Consider the following 13,797-nt stretch of genomic DNA (forward strand, 5'->3'; position numbering starts at 1 on the left):
TACATCAGTGGGTCTCAACCAGGGGTAAATGTACCCTTGGGTACATCAACTCGTCTAGCTATTTGTCTAGTTTTACAACAGGCTACATAAAAAGCACTAGTGAAGTCAGTACAAACTAAAATTTCACAGTCAATTATTTGTTTACATGGCTCTGTATACTATACACTGAAATGTCAGTACAGTATTTATATTCCAATTTATTTATTGTATAATTATATGGTAAAAATGAGGAAGTCAGCCATTTTTCAGTAATAGCGTGCTGTGACACTTTTGTATTTTTATGTCTGATTTTGTAAGCAGTAGTTTTTAAGTGAGGTGAAACTTGGGGGGTACGCAAGACAAATCAGACCCCTGAAAGGGGTACAGTAGTCTGGAAAGGTTGAGAGTGACTGAGTTACATGTTGTGCACACCCCCACTCTCATAATGCTCGGGGATCCTGAAGGAAATGAACAAGGGACTTTGCCTCATTCCTAGCACTACTGCAAAGGGATGGACCACAGAAGCCATTTCTCTCTCCACTAAGAAAACAGCCAAGAGAGTCTTTCACACGCACGTTACCAAGTTCCCAGCCGCAGGACTCCATCTGCCACTCAGTGAAACATGGTACGCTCCAGCGTGATGGTTTCAGAACAGCGTTTATTGAGAGCAGGACCTCATGGGGTATTGGAAACAGTGTCCCTTGTAGCTAAGGGGTTACAGGATTCACGTCAGTCCCCACCTCATCTGTTAGCAAAACCAAGGGATGCTATGGGTGCTAAAAGGTTCGTATCAAGTGTCATCTTCCACTGGATCTTAACTAGACCACCTGAGGCTTGTCGTGTAGTTAACACACCTTTCTTGGAAACGTAAGATACATGGAGCAGACACGCAGAGGGAAAACAAACGTTAATGACACATATAGTGAAAGCTGCTCTATGGTAAGTCATGCTTCCAGTGGATAGCCCCTAGCAGAATGTGCTTTGAGCTTCATCACGCCACCTAATATTTGCTGGGTCAGGTTCCACTGTGCGTATAAGATACATACACCATAGGCCAAGATCTGTATCTAACTTTAATTATGTTGTACGCTTCAGGCACTCAAGAGAAGCTAGTCTAACGACATACCACAAGATACAGACGATGCCCACAGGAGGTTTATAATGAGCCACCCCCTCCTCTCTAGTGCAGAAGTATTTTTTCCCCATGCACAACAAAATAAGAGCCTTGCCACATGGAGTAACTCTGGAATGAGATGCATGCAATGGACCGAGCAAAACTTATGAGCAGGGTTCATTTCCTGGCTCTCCTGAAGGGGCATGTGCACCGTAGACATAGTTGGTGGAGGAAGCGAGAGGAGTTTAGATAGGGTTGTACCATCCATGTCTCTGCCTTTCATATAGGATTTGTAGGAAAGGACCTCATAGGCCTACAAGGATAGTAGATCATTCATCGTTTCCAGTGAGGAGGAGGGCCATGAAGCTCTGAGCCTCCGGACTGGTGGGGATCCAGGATCTTCAGTATGAAGGAGTCCCATCTTTGAGTCAGACTGGAGTAGGAATTATGGAGCTTCAGGTTAGAGTTAGAGCTCGGGGAGGAAGAGGCACCAAGGAATTTCCCCTCTCTTCACCCAGCTGCTCCTGCCCCTTCGACAGATGAGCTGGGCACTTAAAACTTAGCTACCCCCCTTATATTGGTATCCAGGGATAGCGGGGTCTCAGCAGTGCTAGTGTAACAGAATGGCCACTGCGGTTTGCCAGGCACCACTGAGTATAACTGGATTGGAGTGGACTTAGCCAGCGGCAAGAAGGCCCAGTAGGGGGTCTTCACCTGATTGATATGCCCCACATGCAGCAGAGCAGCAGGACGATCAGTACTGGAGGAGAGTTTGAGGATAGGAGCACAGGGGGTCGAGGCAGACCCTTCAGAGGAGAAGGCCTGTTAGCAGGGGCGCGGCCAGTAGGAACAGAGAGAACTCCAGAAAGTTGCTGGTGGCTGAACCATTGAGCTGGTCCAAGTCTTTCTTTGTGGGGCCCGTCATCAGCTCTTCGGTCTCTCTGGCACCTGTGTGCAGAAAGGAAGGAAACCTGGAGTCAAAGCGGAAGCCACAGGCAAAGGACCGGCCCAGTTCACACTGCTCCCTCTGCGACATGCTGCCACATGGGCACGGATGATGCATAGCGCAGGACAGCAGCACAGAGCTCCTCAGAAGGCAAGACACAGCTCGTGGGTTAGTGGGCAACAGGCCAAATCCATGCTCATGCTTCATGAACCAGGCAGCTCAGACAGCCCCTGATAATGTTAGGGGACACAGTGCAGGGGAAGGTGCGGGGAAGGGAGTCGGTGCTGTGTGGGGGAGGAGTTTGAGGGCCAGTCTCCTATTGTTTCCTGCCAAGTGCATTTATGTTTCTTTGTCTATGTCCTTTACGTCCAAGACGGGACAGACAGACTCACTCCACAGCTGCCTTACCTGACAGGGCGGACTGGACAGTGAGGCTGTGTCTCCCTGCGGCCTTGGAAGGTGGTAATAAGTGCAGGAGGGAGGTCACCTTAGCAGTGGCGGGTGTTGACTTTAGGGCAGGTGGGGGCTGCTTGGTATCGTCCAAGCTCAGATCGGTTTCTGGAGTCGTAAGGCTGAAGGATGGAGGTGGCTCTGAGGAGAGGGCTGGCTCAGCTCTCACGGAGGCTGCATCAGACTCCTTCAAGTCTCCCTCCATTTCTGGAGAGGCAGTCGGGCTGAGGGTTGACTCCAGGTCTAGCAAGAGCACAGCCTCCATGGTCACCAATGGGGCACCAGTCTCCTCAGAGTCCACTTGCATATCTGGAGATGTTTTAAGGTTCAGGTCTGAGGTGGGCTCTATGGAGGATGTTGGCCCAGTAGCCTTGGTGGGGTGGGGCCTTGCTGTTCGGGTGGGTGGTGGGCTTCTGTTCACGGTGGTGCTGGCAGGTGCTGGCCTTGTGGTGGGATTTGGCCTTTTTGTGGTGGTGGTGGTGGTGGATGCCGGCCTTAGGCTAGTGGTGGTGGTCGGGCTCGTGGGGGTGGGTGCCAGCCTTAGGCTAGTGGTGGTGGTCGGGCTCGTGGGGGTGATGTCAGTGGCGAGAGCTGGCCTAGTGGTGAGGTTTGGCCTTGTTGTCCTAGAGGATGTAGAGGCCTCTTCTGAGTCTACACTGGGTTCTGATGAGAGACAAAGAGGGCTGTGGGTTACCACCAGCTTCACTTGGAGCTCCAGTCCCCCGAGCAGTGCCAATGAAAACCCAGCAAAGGAGAGCTGGAGAAAGCAGGGGCAGGTGCTTTCACTAGGCTCTCGGGGAAACACACCCCACCTCTCTGCCCCTTGGTGGGAACTGAGCTTAGCAGGTAGCCCACCGGACACAGGGACACCCTTTTTTCCGGGCAGGTCCCAAGATTTCATTTGTTTTCAGACCTGATGTAGGAAAACGCCACCCCTCTAGAATGGTACTTCCTGGCAGCAGGGGTCCAGGTGGTTGCTATTGGGATAGGAAGCCTTTCCCATATGTCACCAGCATGAACATGGCCCAGGTTGAAAGACAGTGAGTCGTTCCTGTTTTCTGGTGGCTGAACAGTGGAACGAGCTGGGGGAGCTCCCAGTGGACAGAGCTTCCGCCATGCACAGGTGTCTGCAGCAGAGACGCGAAGGACTGCATGGGCTGCAGAATGTGAAAATGACCTACCCCGAGGAGTGGGTGGGGGGGGTCCCATCAGATCAGGACGAGGCACATGGGCAAGGCAGCGTGTGTGAGGGAAGCTTACTCTGTTGCTGCCTAGGCTATGCCTGCTCTGTAGATAAACACAGGACTCCAGTCCCAGGTCGGCCAATCCAGCTCCTTTTTGACAGTACTAATATACACTTACAAAAAGCAGATTCACCTCCAGGGAAAGCCCTGGAATCCCAACCCTGAGACGTAGGAAAACTTTGCCGGCAGGGCTGAGGAAGTGCTGGGTTCCCCACATACAGCCAGATTCTACCCCCTTACTCCTGGACTAGCACCTCATTCAGAAGCTAACCCCACTGCTTTTAGGGGGATTGTCTCATGGGTGGAACCTCCCCCCCCCCACCCAGTTTTCTGGCTTGTCCAGTGGAGACACTGGCTCCTCTAGTTCCCTTCACGTACCGCAGATTGAATTCCTACACGTATAGCCCTCGGGGCACTTGGAGCAAGGAGGTCCTTCCTTGTACGGCTTGCGACCTCTCACGTTGCCACTGGAAGCAGAATATGCCGATGAAAAGAGAACAGCCCATGACAACAGAGAGGACGAATCCCCTCCCCATCTCAAAAAGGAGGGAGATTTTTAATTCAAATCAGATCTTGCCAAGATATAAATCAAGGGTCATTAAAAAAGCGGGGGGAGCTTTGACTGTGTTACTAATGGCACCTGGGCTTACGAACACTGTCTAGAGGTCTGAGCCTGAGCCCAGGAGCCTTTCCATTCACTTCAGCCGTGTTTTGGATCAGGCCCTTAATAATTATTACAGCTGCTCAAAAAATGACCCCTCAGTTTCCTGAACATTCATCATTTTATTTTGCCTTTTTCCATTAAAATTTCCATGTGTATTTCCATAGGGTTTACCAGACTGGGAACACTCTGATCAGCTCTGATAGTTAGCCCTTGTATTTATATAGCCCTGTCGACAGAGGACCTCAAAGACCCCTATACACATCCGTGAAGTACATTGATGTAAATCTTCACGAGGAACTCCATGGAGTCAGTGGCATGACACCAGACTGAGAGCAGAATCAAGCTCATTTTCTCCATATCACAGCTGGGGAATATGAGGCACAGAGAAGTTAACAGCCAAATTCTCCTCCTAGTGACACTGGTATAAACCCAGGGTGCCTCCGTTGACCTATGTGGAGCAACTTTAGATTTACAGCCCTGTAACTATGTGGCTTTTCATGACCCACCCAAGGACGCACAGTCCATGGCAGCACCACAGATAGAGCCGAGGACTCCTCTGTCCCAGACCTGGGCTGGATTTACAAGATCGGCCTCTCTTTGTTGCCACAGGAAAATGACAAGAAAGGGCTTTCTTGGGATTGGCTTCCACGCGTTACCTGAAAGCAAGGTAAGCAGAGCCTGGGGGAGGATTTTCCTTCTCAGCCCGGGGGTGAAGGTTACGATAAGTAGATGTGACAGGGCCCGGATGGAACCAGAGCAGCCCTTGGTAAGCGCGCACTCACGGGGGATCGTAGTTGCAGACCAGCAGGTAGAGGTCAGGGTCTTCGACGCCATGCAGGGTTTTACAGAACTGCATCCCACAGCCAACCCGCTCACTGTTTGCCCAGACCACCTGAAGCAAGGGAGGAAGAGAGAAGGGTTACGTCTGTCCGCACAAGGCAGGAAGAGCACAGATGGGAGACCATGAGACACCCTGCCTGTGAGAAGAGGTTTAGACGATGAGTGTGTATGCCATATGCGTCAGCTCAGTCATCACCAGGATTTTCTCCCCTGACCTCCAGAGCTAAAGCATGAACCACTACAGCTTGGGCTAAAGGACCAACTCCCCGAACTAGGAGACTCAGGGACTCTGTGCATGAAGGTCACACCATTTCAGAGTTACATCTAAGCGGAGACAGGCCTTGTTAGTGCTTGGATGAGAGACCCCCATCAACAATTCTTCTCTGTCGAGCTGGACACAACCCACATGCTCCTGAATTATGGTGCTGTTCATAATCCAGATCTGAATTTTGGAAGAGGCCCCTGTCTTTTACTAAGCCAAATGAAAAGTCCAGATCCAAATGTCCCGGAGTAGTGGAGAGTTTAAAACATGGAGCTTGACCTGGATCCTAATTCTGAGGCCAGAGCCCATCTGCAACAGGGACTTGAAAGCCACACCAGGCTCGCTGAGTGACCAAACGGTGCAACGTTAAAATACACAAATGACATTAAAGACTTTTTTTTCCCCTAAAGGGAAACCGTTCAGCAGGCCTGTAATGATCACAGCAGCTCATGATGCCCACACAATTGAGGCATCCACACCAGGCTCGCTGAGTGACCAAACGGTGCAGCATTAAAATACACAAATGACTTTAAAGACTTATTTTCCCCTAAAGGGAAACTGTTCAGCAGGCCTGTTATGATCACAGCAGCTCATGATGCCCACACAATTGAGGCATCCATACTGAATAAGAATCAGTTCTATCCTGGCCAGCTGAGATTCTTATACTGGGCCCATCACCATGGTATTGAAGCTCCTAAACAATATTTCTACGGTGGGTCAAGTCCCAAGCACAACTCCCTCCCAGGAATCCAGCCCCTCATGCCCTGTAGCCAGATACCTGGGTGTAGTGGCCACACATCTGTCCTACGGTGCACTTGGACGTGGTCAGGTTGTAATGCTCGTGCTCGTTGTACCACTGCTCCAAGGCCATTTCCACGTCCATCTCGTCTGTAATGGCAAAGAGGTTCTCACCCCGCCGGCCCCGCTCCTTGTTGTGGCCCCAGATGCACTTCGCTGCATAGGCTTTAGCAAAGGCTTCCAGGTCGGGGGCCCAGCTCTGAAACAAACACAAAGCTGCCACCATCACAAAGCATGAGGCTGGGTCAAGAATTGTCCATCTGGATCGAGTCCTTCCTCACATGGATGAAACGCTCTGACACGCTGAGAGACACACAGCCTATCCTCTATCCAGTGGGGCCCGAGGTTAGAACCTAGACTCCTGGGTTCTGTTCCCAAGCACTGGTAAAGGCTATGGCTCTCACATTTTCCATCTAGATTAATTGATAAGATTAAAGATTAAGGGCCCTGATCCTGCAATTGGATCTGTTACCAAAGCCTTTGTGCCCAAGCAGAGTCTCCTGGGGGCTCTGTGCAGACATAGTTACATGACACTTTCCACAAGGCTGCGGATCTGTCGAAGCACAGTTGTACCAGCTCTGTGGTATAGAAGCAAAACGTGGGTGCTGAGTGAGGCTGAAGACCCCCAGAGTGACACTTCCGATTCTTATCATGTTTGTCGGCAGGTCCATATTACATAGTAGGACAAGATCAGAAATGAGGATATTCAAAGCTCAACCCTGCCCCCTCCAGCGCTGGCTTGGTTTCAGCAGTTTTCTTGGTGTGTGTGGATTATTACAATGGAAGACCAATGAATTCCAAAGTGTGTTTACCAACAAACACCGCTACAAGGGATCACATGGGCGTCAAAAGCTTTGGTTGCGCCATAAGATTGCCAGTAATAGGCACAGACTGAATATCCAGCCAGACCACCTTGAGGATCTAGCCAGAGATTGATCTGGGTGGCGCTTAATCTGCAAGGAGGCCATGTTCCTGGGATTTGCCATGATGATAATGATGGAGTCCCCCTTAGGGATGCAACTGCTGAATTAGGGTTTTAGGATGGGGTTTTAAAGGGAACCCAAGGGCATTAGCTGCTCAAATTCCAGTGAAATTCATTGGAACTCAGTATCTAACCTCCTTAGGTTCCTTAGAACATACCAGCCTAAGGCAAATGTGAATATAAAACACTGGTTGTCAATGGACAGTAATAAAATAGCAGCCGTTCTACAGTCGCTTCCATCCCTGGATCTCAAAGCACCCCTACCCAGTTAGGAATTATCCCTGTTTTACCAAAGGGGAAACTGAGGCAATGAGCAGCGTGGTGTCATTCAATGTCACAGAGCAAAAAGCTGGGAATGGAACCCAGAAGATCTGGGTCCCTTGTTGGAACCGCTGACTGCAATGAACAGGACAAACTGTGGGAATGCATGGAGAGAGGGACATGCCCAGTTCAACAGCTGTGTAAGGCCAGAGAACAGGAGCCAGCGCACACATCTGGTAACCTCATCATTTAAACTTGACCGGAGACTCAGTCTGACAGCTGCCTCCCAAGTGATCCCTCCAGTGCCCGGACTGACAACAGCTTCTTGTCCAGCTGAGCTCCCCTGGGCTCCATATCCTACCTAGTGGCGGTTGCTAGGTAAGAGAGGGAGATGTTTTTGCACAAGAGAAGCATTAAAGGGAACATGAAGATACAGCTGCTTGGACTTTCTTTACATTATTTAAAGGAGGCAGCAGCTTCTCTGAAATCCAACCAGCAGAGATAGCAGGGCAGGTGGGAGGAGAACCCAGACGTACAAGCCCACTGAAAGATCATGAAAATCAAAGGATGGAGCAGTGGGTGAGGAAGGTGGGTTTATCAGCTGATGGGGGCAGGAGTGGGGTGTGATCCAGTGGGGAAACCCTCAGTATTTTGTGAGGAAGGTGATTACCTTAGTTGGTGTGAGGACGATTGGACGATTTCTGGTTCACTGATTCTTATGTGTCAGAGCCCAAGGGTAGGCAGCAAGGATCACAGAAGATGCAGCCTCTGTTCTCCCAAGTGGCTCTCTGCTTACTTATAAGAGGGGCGGTGGCAGGGGAGAGGGGTGTCTGATGTGGCTTTGGAAAGAGGGTTGGCTGCAGGTCTTGGTGTGGGGGCTCATTATCCCCTCCCTGTAGCAGGGAGCTGGGTTCCATAAGCAGAGAACTAACCTCTGTGTTATTTGCTTCATTAAAAAACATAAGGCTTTGGTCTGCGTATGTCCATTGTATAACCATTTCCATGGTAACCACTTCTGCTGTCCCAAACACAAGCACCGGGTGACAGCCGATGGGCAGTTAGCTATGGGAGTAGGTGAACTCAGAAGCTGAGATCTGCTTCTTCTGAAAGGAAAACGTCCTTGGAAATCCAGAAGAGCAATGCAGACACCCGGAGTTTAATCAGAGACTCACGGGATTGTTTCTAAACTGAACGGCTTACAAAAGTTTACCATGGAGAAGCTGCTGCTGCTGGCCATCAGGTCTTTTAAGTTCTATAATAGTAAATGTAGCACGGGTGGTAAACTGTTCATGGTAAACTCAGGACAAAGGCAAGACTCTTGAGTAAACCACAGTCAAGATCAATACATTTTTCAGGACAGGATCTGAGTTAGAATCAGTGTCAAGGCGGAATGTGCTACAAAGCAGTCAAATCTGGCTTCAAGCCTTTATTTAAAACAAATAGGATTGAATGTTCTTATTGTCATATGCCTAAGTCATCATTCCATTTTTACAATAAGCAGCAGCATACTTCATTAAGCAATTTTCAAAATTGCTTAAATGAGTTAAGAGCTTGTCCAAGAGCTTGATTTCTAAAGCACACTAATGTGTTGAGTGTTAATTGGTCTGTATAAAGGCCCCACTGGTGCACACTAAAGTTTCCCTTGTGCACTTTAATGTTTCAGACAGCACTGTATGGCTGGCTGTCGTATCTGATAATGACATCACACATTCTCAAGTGGCTGTACAGTCCAATCCTTGAGGAGCAAGATTGTAAACAGATGTCACATAAGAATGTGCAGGGTCCCACTGAGGACTTGGCAAGATGCTTGACCCTTTTTTTGATCCATTTTTCATGTATGTCTTCCCCATAGTGTTTACTGCCTTTATGGATAGTTGCTCTCCATTCAGGTCTGGCCTTGGCTTTGAAATTATCAATATTTATGTCAATGAAGGTCAGATTCTACTTCATAATGTCTTTGAAGCATTTTCATTCACCACCCCTCTTGTGCTTTCCAAGTTTCAACTCATCCCAGAAAAATTTTCTGGGGAATCTATCATTACCCAAACAGCACTGGGGAATCTATCATTACCCAAACAGCACTGCATTAAAGTGAACCAGCAGGGTCAATTAATGTGCAGCACGCTAGTGTGTTTTAGAAATCACACCCCAGTAGAGCACATTACTTAAGCCTCATTTTAAAAAAATGAATTAAGCACTTAGGAGGCTAAGTCCCTTTGACTTTCACTGAGATTTAGACTCCTAAGTCCCTTTTGAAAATGGGACTTAGGTGCTTTTTAAAAATTTCACCCCTGAACTAAAATAGTGTCAAATTAACTTGGGTTCTGTCTACACAAAACGAGTTTAGTTAAATCAGTGCAAACTGTGTGTGCTGGCAAGGCCTAAAACAACCAGGTCATGATTAGAGGTGAGGGTAGAGGAGGGTAGTTTTCTTGTCCTGTGAATATTTTTGAGATATTGAAAAATTTTCCTATCCCGAAAATAGGATGAAAATCAAAATCCCAACAATTTTCACAAACCAAAAATCCTCCCAAAAAAATTGGTTTGGGTCAATGGAACCATTTCGTTTTTATAATTTTGAAACATTTTGTTTCAATTCTGACCTTTTAAAAATCTTCTTTTAACTTGAAATTTACTAAAATTTCAAAATGCACATTTGTTTCAAATTGAAAAAATGAAAACTTTTCCACCAAAATATTTTGGCATCACAAGAAGTCATCAAAATTGATCCTGTTTCGTGAACCGTTTTGGTTTTGACAAATTGACATTTTTCAGTGATCATCAAAAAATCTCCAACCGACTGTAGTCATGATAAAGAACCCGCTGCAAATTTGTCTTTAGCCAAAGAGGTAATGCAGTCCAAATATCAACACCTTGCACTTTATGTAGTACTTTCCCTCTTCAAAACACTTTACAAATAATAAGTAATTCATCAGATATGGAGAGACATCTTACTGAAATCAAGGGGTCTAATACAAGAAGCAGCATCTGCTTATGGTTAGAGCAGGGACAGAAAGAATGAGGCTCTATTTGTAGCTTAGACAAACTATATGACCTTGGGCATATTGCTTCTTCATGCGTTAGATTTTCCCTTCTATAAAATGGGGATAGTACTTTTTTGCCAGACCTACCCCACAGAGGTGTTGTGAGAAGGAACATACACGAGCACCTTGGATGAAAGATGGCCAATCTTAAGATACCCATACAGCCAAAATCAGTGGTTGACGTTCAATTTTATATTCCATCCTATAGACAAAAGAGTCTATCAGTAATCACAAGTATTTATCAATGAAGTGCAACACTAAGAAGAATTCTCCAAGCTCAGTTGGGATTTTGTCACTCTGGCTGGTGAATTTAAGTTTTGGTTATTTGTTCATTGCAAGTTTGTTTACTACAGCCATGATATTTACGACACATGGTGTGTAGCCCAGTCATTGCTACACGAGGAAAAAAGAAACAATTTTTACACTGGATCTCCAGCTAGAGTCAATCACATTTATGAACTTAAACTTTCAAAGTACATTTCATAACAAGGTTTCAGAGTAGCAGCCGTGTTAGTCTGTATTCGCAAAAAGAAAAGGAGTACTTGTGGCACCTTAGAGACTAACCAATTTGAGCATAAGCTTTCGTGAGCTACAGCTCACTTCATCGGATGCATCCGATGAAGTGAGCTGTAGCTCACGAAAGCTTATGCTCAAATAAATTGGTTAGTCTCTAAGGTGTCACAAGTCCTCCTTTTCTTTTTTCACAACAAGGGATGCTCTTATTTTAAGAAGTGTAGGAGACCCTCCGTTATTCAATAAGATGCAGGATTCCCTTTCTATCATACAGGAGACCTCCAGACATGCCACACCTTCCTGTCATATAGAACAGTGTTTCTCAATCTTTTGGATACCAGGCTTGCTGCCAGGCTTTGATACCGGCTTGCTGCCTTAATGAACTATATGAGTGAAATCTGAGGGACTGGCACCAGTTCATGGACCAGTCACTGAGAAACACTGATCTTGAAGACCCCAGATATGACTGCAATCAGACCCTGGGTTTCCCATGGAACACTTACCATTTTCAGCATGTCTGCAGCAGGAGGGGAGACCTGGGAGCGGAATTGGTTGTGCATCTCCACAATCAACCTCTTGTCATCATCTGTAAGGGACGAGCTCAGCTCCGCAGCCGTGAGCAATAGGAGAAGGGGAGGAAGCCCAGAGCTCAGCATTGTGGCAGTCGGTCTCTGGCTTTAGCAGCCCATGCCTCTGGCAGACAGATTTAAAGCACTTCCCAAAACAAGGAACACCCAAAGCCTGAGATTAGGGGAGGAAATTTATCTCTTTATTATAATACATTTCAGAGCCACAGGGAACACACCCATGTAATGTCACTGATGAAAAAGGAATGTTGCTTAAGGGGCCAATGAGTGAGCAATGCCCACTCCCTGAGAGCTATCGTGTGTGAAATCCTGGTATTAATTTTTTCCACAATCGTAGGAGCTCCGTTTTGGGGCCCTGCTACTGCTGTAATTTCAGTTTTAAACATTAATATAACACTTTGTGATGTGCTGTAATTACTTATGTTTATACTCCTCCCCTTTCCTTCCAGAGGATCCCCAAATGTTTTCCAAATGGAAACAACGGCTATAGTCAGGGATCATTTCACCTACCAATGAAATGCAGCCACCTCTGGGGCAGAACACGGCAGCTGTTTAACAGCAAGCAGCAACAGTACACATGCAGAAATTGTAATTCTAGGTCAGAGCGGGGTCCCAGCCATCTTGTCCATTATCATGTCTTAGAGTGGCCAGCACCTAAGGAAGGTGCAGTGGGCAGTTATGGAATAACCTTCCCCACAGAAAGTTTCTTCCTGGCCCTCATCAGTTAAACTTATGCCCTTAAGCAGGAGAGCTTATAGCCCTTCAGCAGGAGAGCTTATAGCCCTTCCCAAACTTTTTGGGTTGGATAGGAAGTGAGAAAAACCTTATGAAACTGCATACGGAGGGGTGCTAAGGGAGAGCAGTAATAGCTCTTTGTCTTTCATCACTATAGAATTTTGACAGGTTTCCTTGTCCCGCATCATGGCATTGTGCCAATCAGAACTCCCTATTACACTTCATGGCCCCGCCTTTTGCCCACCCCCTTTTTGGCCCTATGGTTTTGCAAGTCCCTCCTACTCTTTCCGTCCTTTCCAGGGCCCGTAGGTATCATTTTTGGAGATGTGCATTTTTGGTGCTGTCGGCCATTTTGAAAAGAATAGGATGTTTTTTGAAAACTGTATTTAATTTTTCCTTACTGGAAGCAGTATAAATAAAGAATGTATGTCCTTTCCTCATTTTAAGAAGGAAACTTGCTTTTTACGCAGTGAGTGCTATTCTAAATACAGCTGACAAAACAATTGCACAATTTTAATAACAGAGGAATTAAAGGAGAACTGTTAATATATATCCATTTAACACACACACGTTCCCTCCCACCTTGCTTTTTTTCCTACCCTGAACACAGAAATGCCAACCTTGCTCTGGGACATTTAGGGATGTTTATGAAAAAAGTAAGAAGGAATTAGGGAAGTTACTTGGACCTCAGTCTCCTCCATCCCCTCCTGTCCCTGTCTATGGCCAAGTGGGGAGGCCTGATAGCTCAGTGGTTTGAGCATTGACCTGCTAAATCCAGGGTTGTGAGTTCAATCCTTGAGGGGGTCATTTAGGGATCTGGGCCAAAAATTGGGAATTGGTCCTGCTTTGAGCAGGGGGTTGGACTAGATGACCTCCTGAGGTCCCTTCCAACCCTGATATTCTATTCTATGTCTGCTTGGATCCACCACCCAAGGCCCAGGCTGTGTGTTGTGCTCTGACTGCCCCATGTGGACTCTCCAGGTGCTGGAACTTGTGGTTTGGGCAGGGTATCCAGCAGCACCCCAACCCATTCAAAATCGCCATGGCTCATCTACTAGCAACAATGATTTTTTTGGCAGGGTCAGCTGCAGCTGTTGGCAAATTTTAAACTGATCAAGGGCGGCTTCTCAACTCCAGGATCCCACCCACAGTTGTTCTTTTTGGAACCAACGTTGGTAGCACTGAGGTGCTGCAAAACAAGCACCAAGCTCCCACCCCTGTGCTGACAAGCTCGTCTCCTGCAGGGCCCATTAGGTAAGTGTGAGAGGAATGTGGCTTTCTTGTATTCAAATGCTTCAATATAGAAATGCATTGTGCAACTGCAATAAACCCATGGATCATTAGGAACAAATAATTTTGTTACATAACATATGAGATA

General features: G+C 47.1%; 1 protein-coding gene across 2 annotated transcripts; it reads right to left on the reverse strand.

Annotated features, from left to right (window-relative positions):
* Positions 1 to 615: 615 nt before the first annotated feature.
* On the reverse strand, positions 616 to 11,825 carry PI16 (peptidase inhibitor 16). 2 transcript variants are annotated; one of them, XM_073320108.1, is made up of 6 exons: positions 11,601 to 11,825; positions 6,278 to 6,496; positions 5,180 to 5,289; positions 4,112 to 4,200; positions 2,448 to 3,152; positions 616 to 2,041 (listed from the first exon to the last, which is right to left on the reverse strand). In XM_073320108.1, exons 1-6 carry the CDS (start codon positions 11,751 to 11,753, stop codon positions 1,902 to 1,904), a joined length of 1,416 nt encoding a protein of 471 aa, XP_073176209.1. In that variant the 5' UTR covers positions 11,754 to 11,825; the 3' UTR covers positions 616 to 1,901. The 2 variants fall into 2 exon arrangements, with proteins under 2 accessions (XP_073176209.1, XP_073176211.1); XM_073320110.1 differs by lacking the exon at positions 11,601 to 11,825 and adding an exon at positions 8,211 to 8,292.
* Between the last annotated feature and the right edge of the window lie 1,972 nt (positions 11,826 to 13,797).

Source organism: Lepidochelys kempii, chromosome 21, assembly GCF_965140265.1.
Source record: "Lepidochelys kempii isolate rLepKem1 chromosome 21, rLepKem1.hap2, whole genome shotgun sequence".
Classification (NCBI taxonomy): domain Eukaryota; kingdom Metazoa; phylum Chordata; order Testudines; family Cheloniidae; genus Lepidochelys; species Lepidochelys kempii.

Coding starts and splice junctions, on each gene's coding strand:
- PI16 (XM_073320108.1), bottom strand. CDS start 11,753: ATGCTGAGCTCTGGGCTTCCTCCCCTTCTCCTATTGCTCACGGCTGCG. Junction 5,290..6,277: donor TGTGTGGCCACTACACCCAG/GTATCTGGCTAC, acceptor CCCTTGCTTCAG/GTGGTCTGGGCAAACAGTGA. Junction 2,042..2,447: donor TGTCCAGTCCGCCCTGTCAG/GTAAGGCAGCTG, acceptor TTCTGCACACAG/GTGCCAGAGAGACCGAAGAG.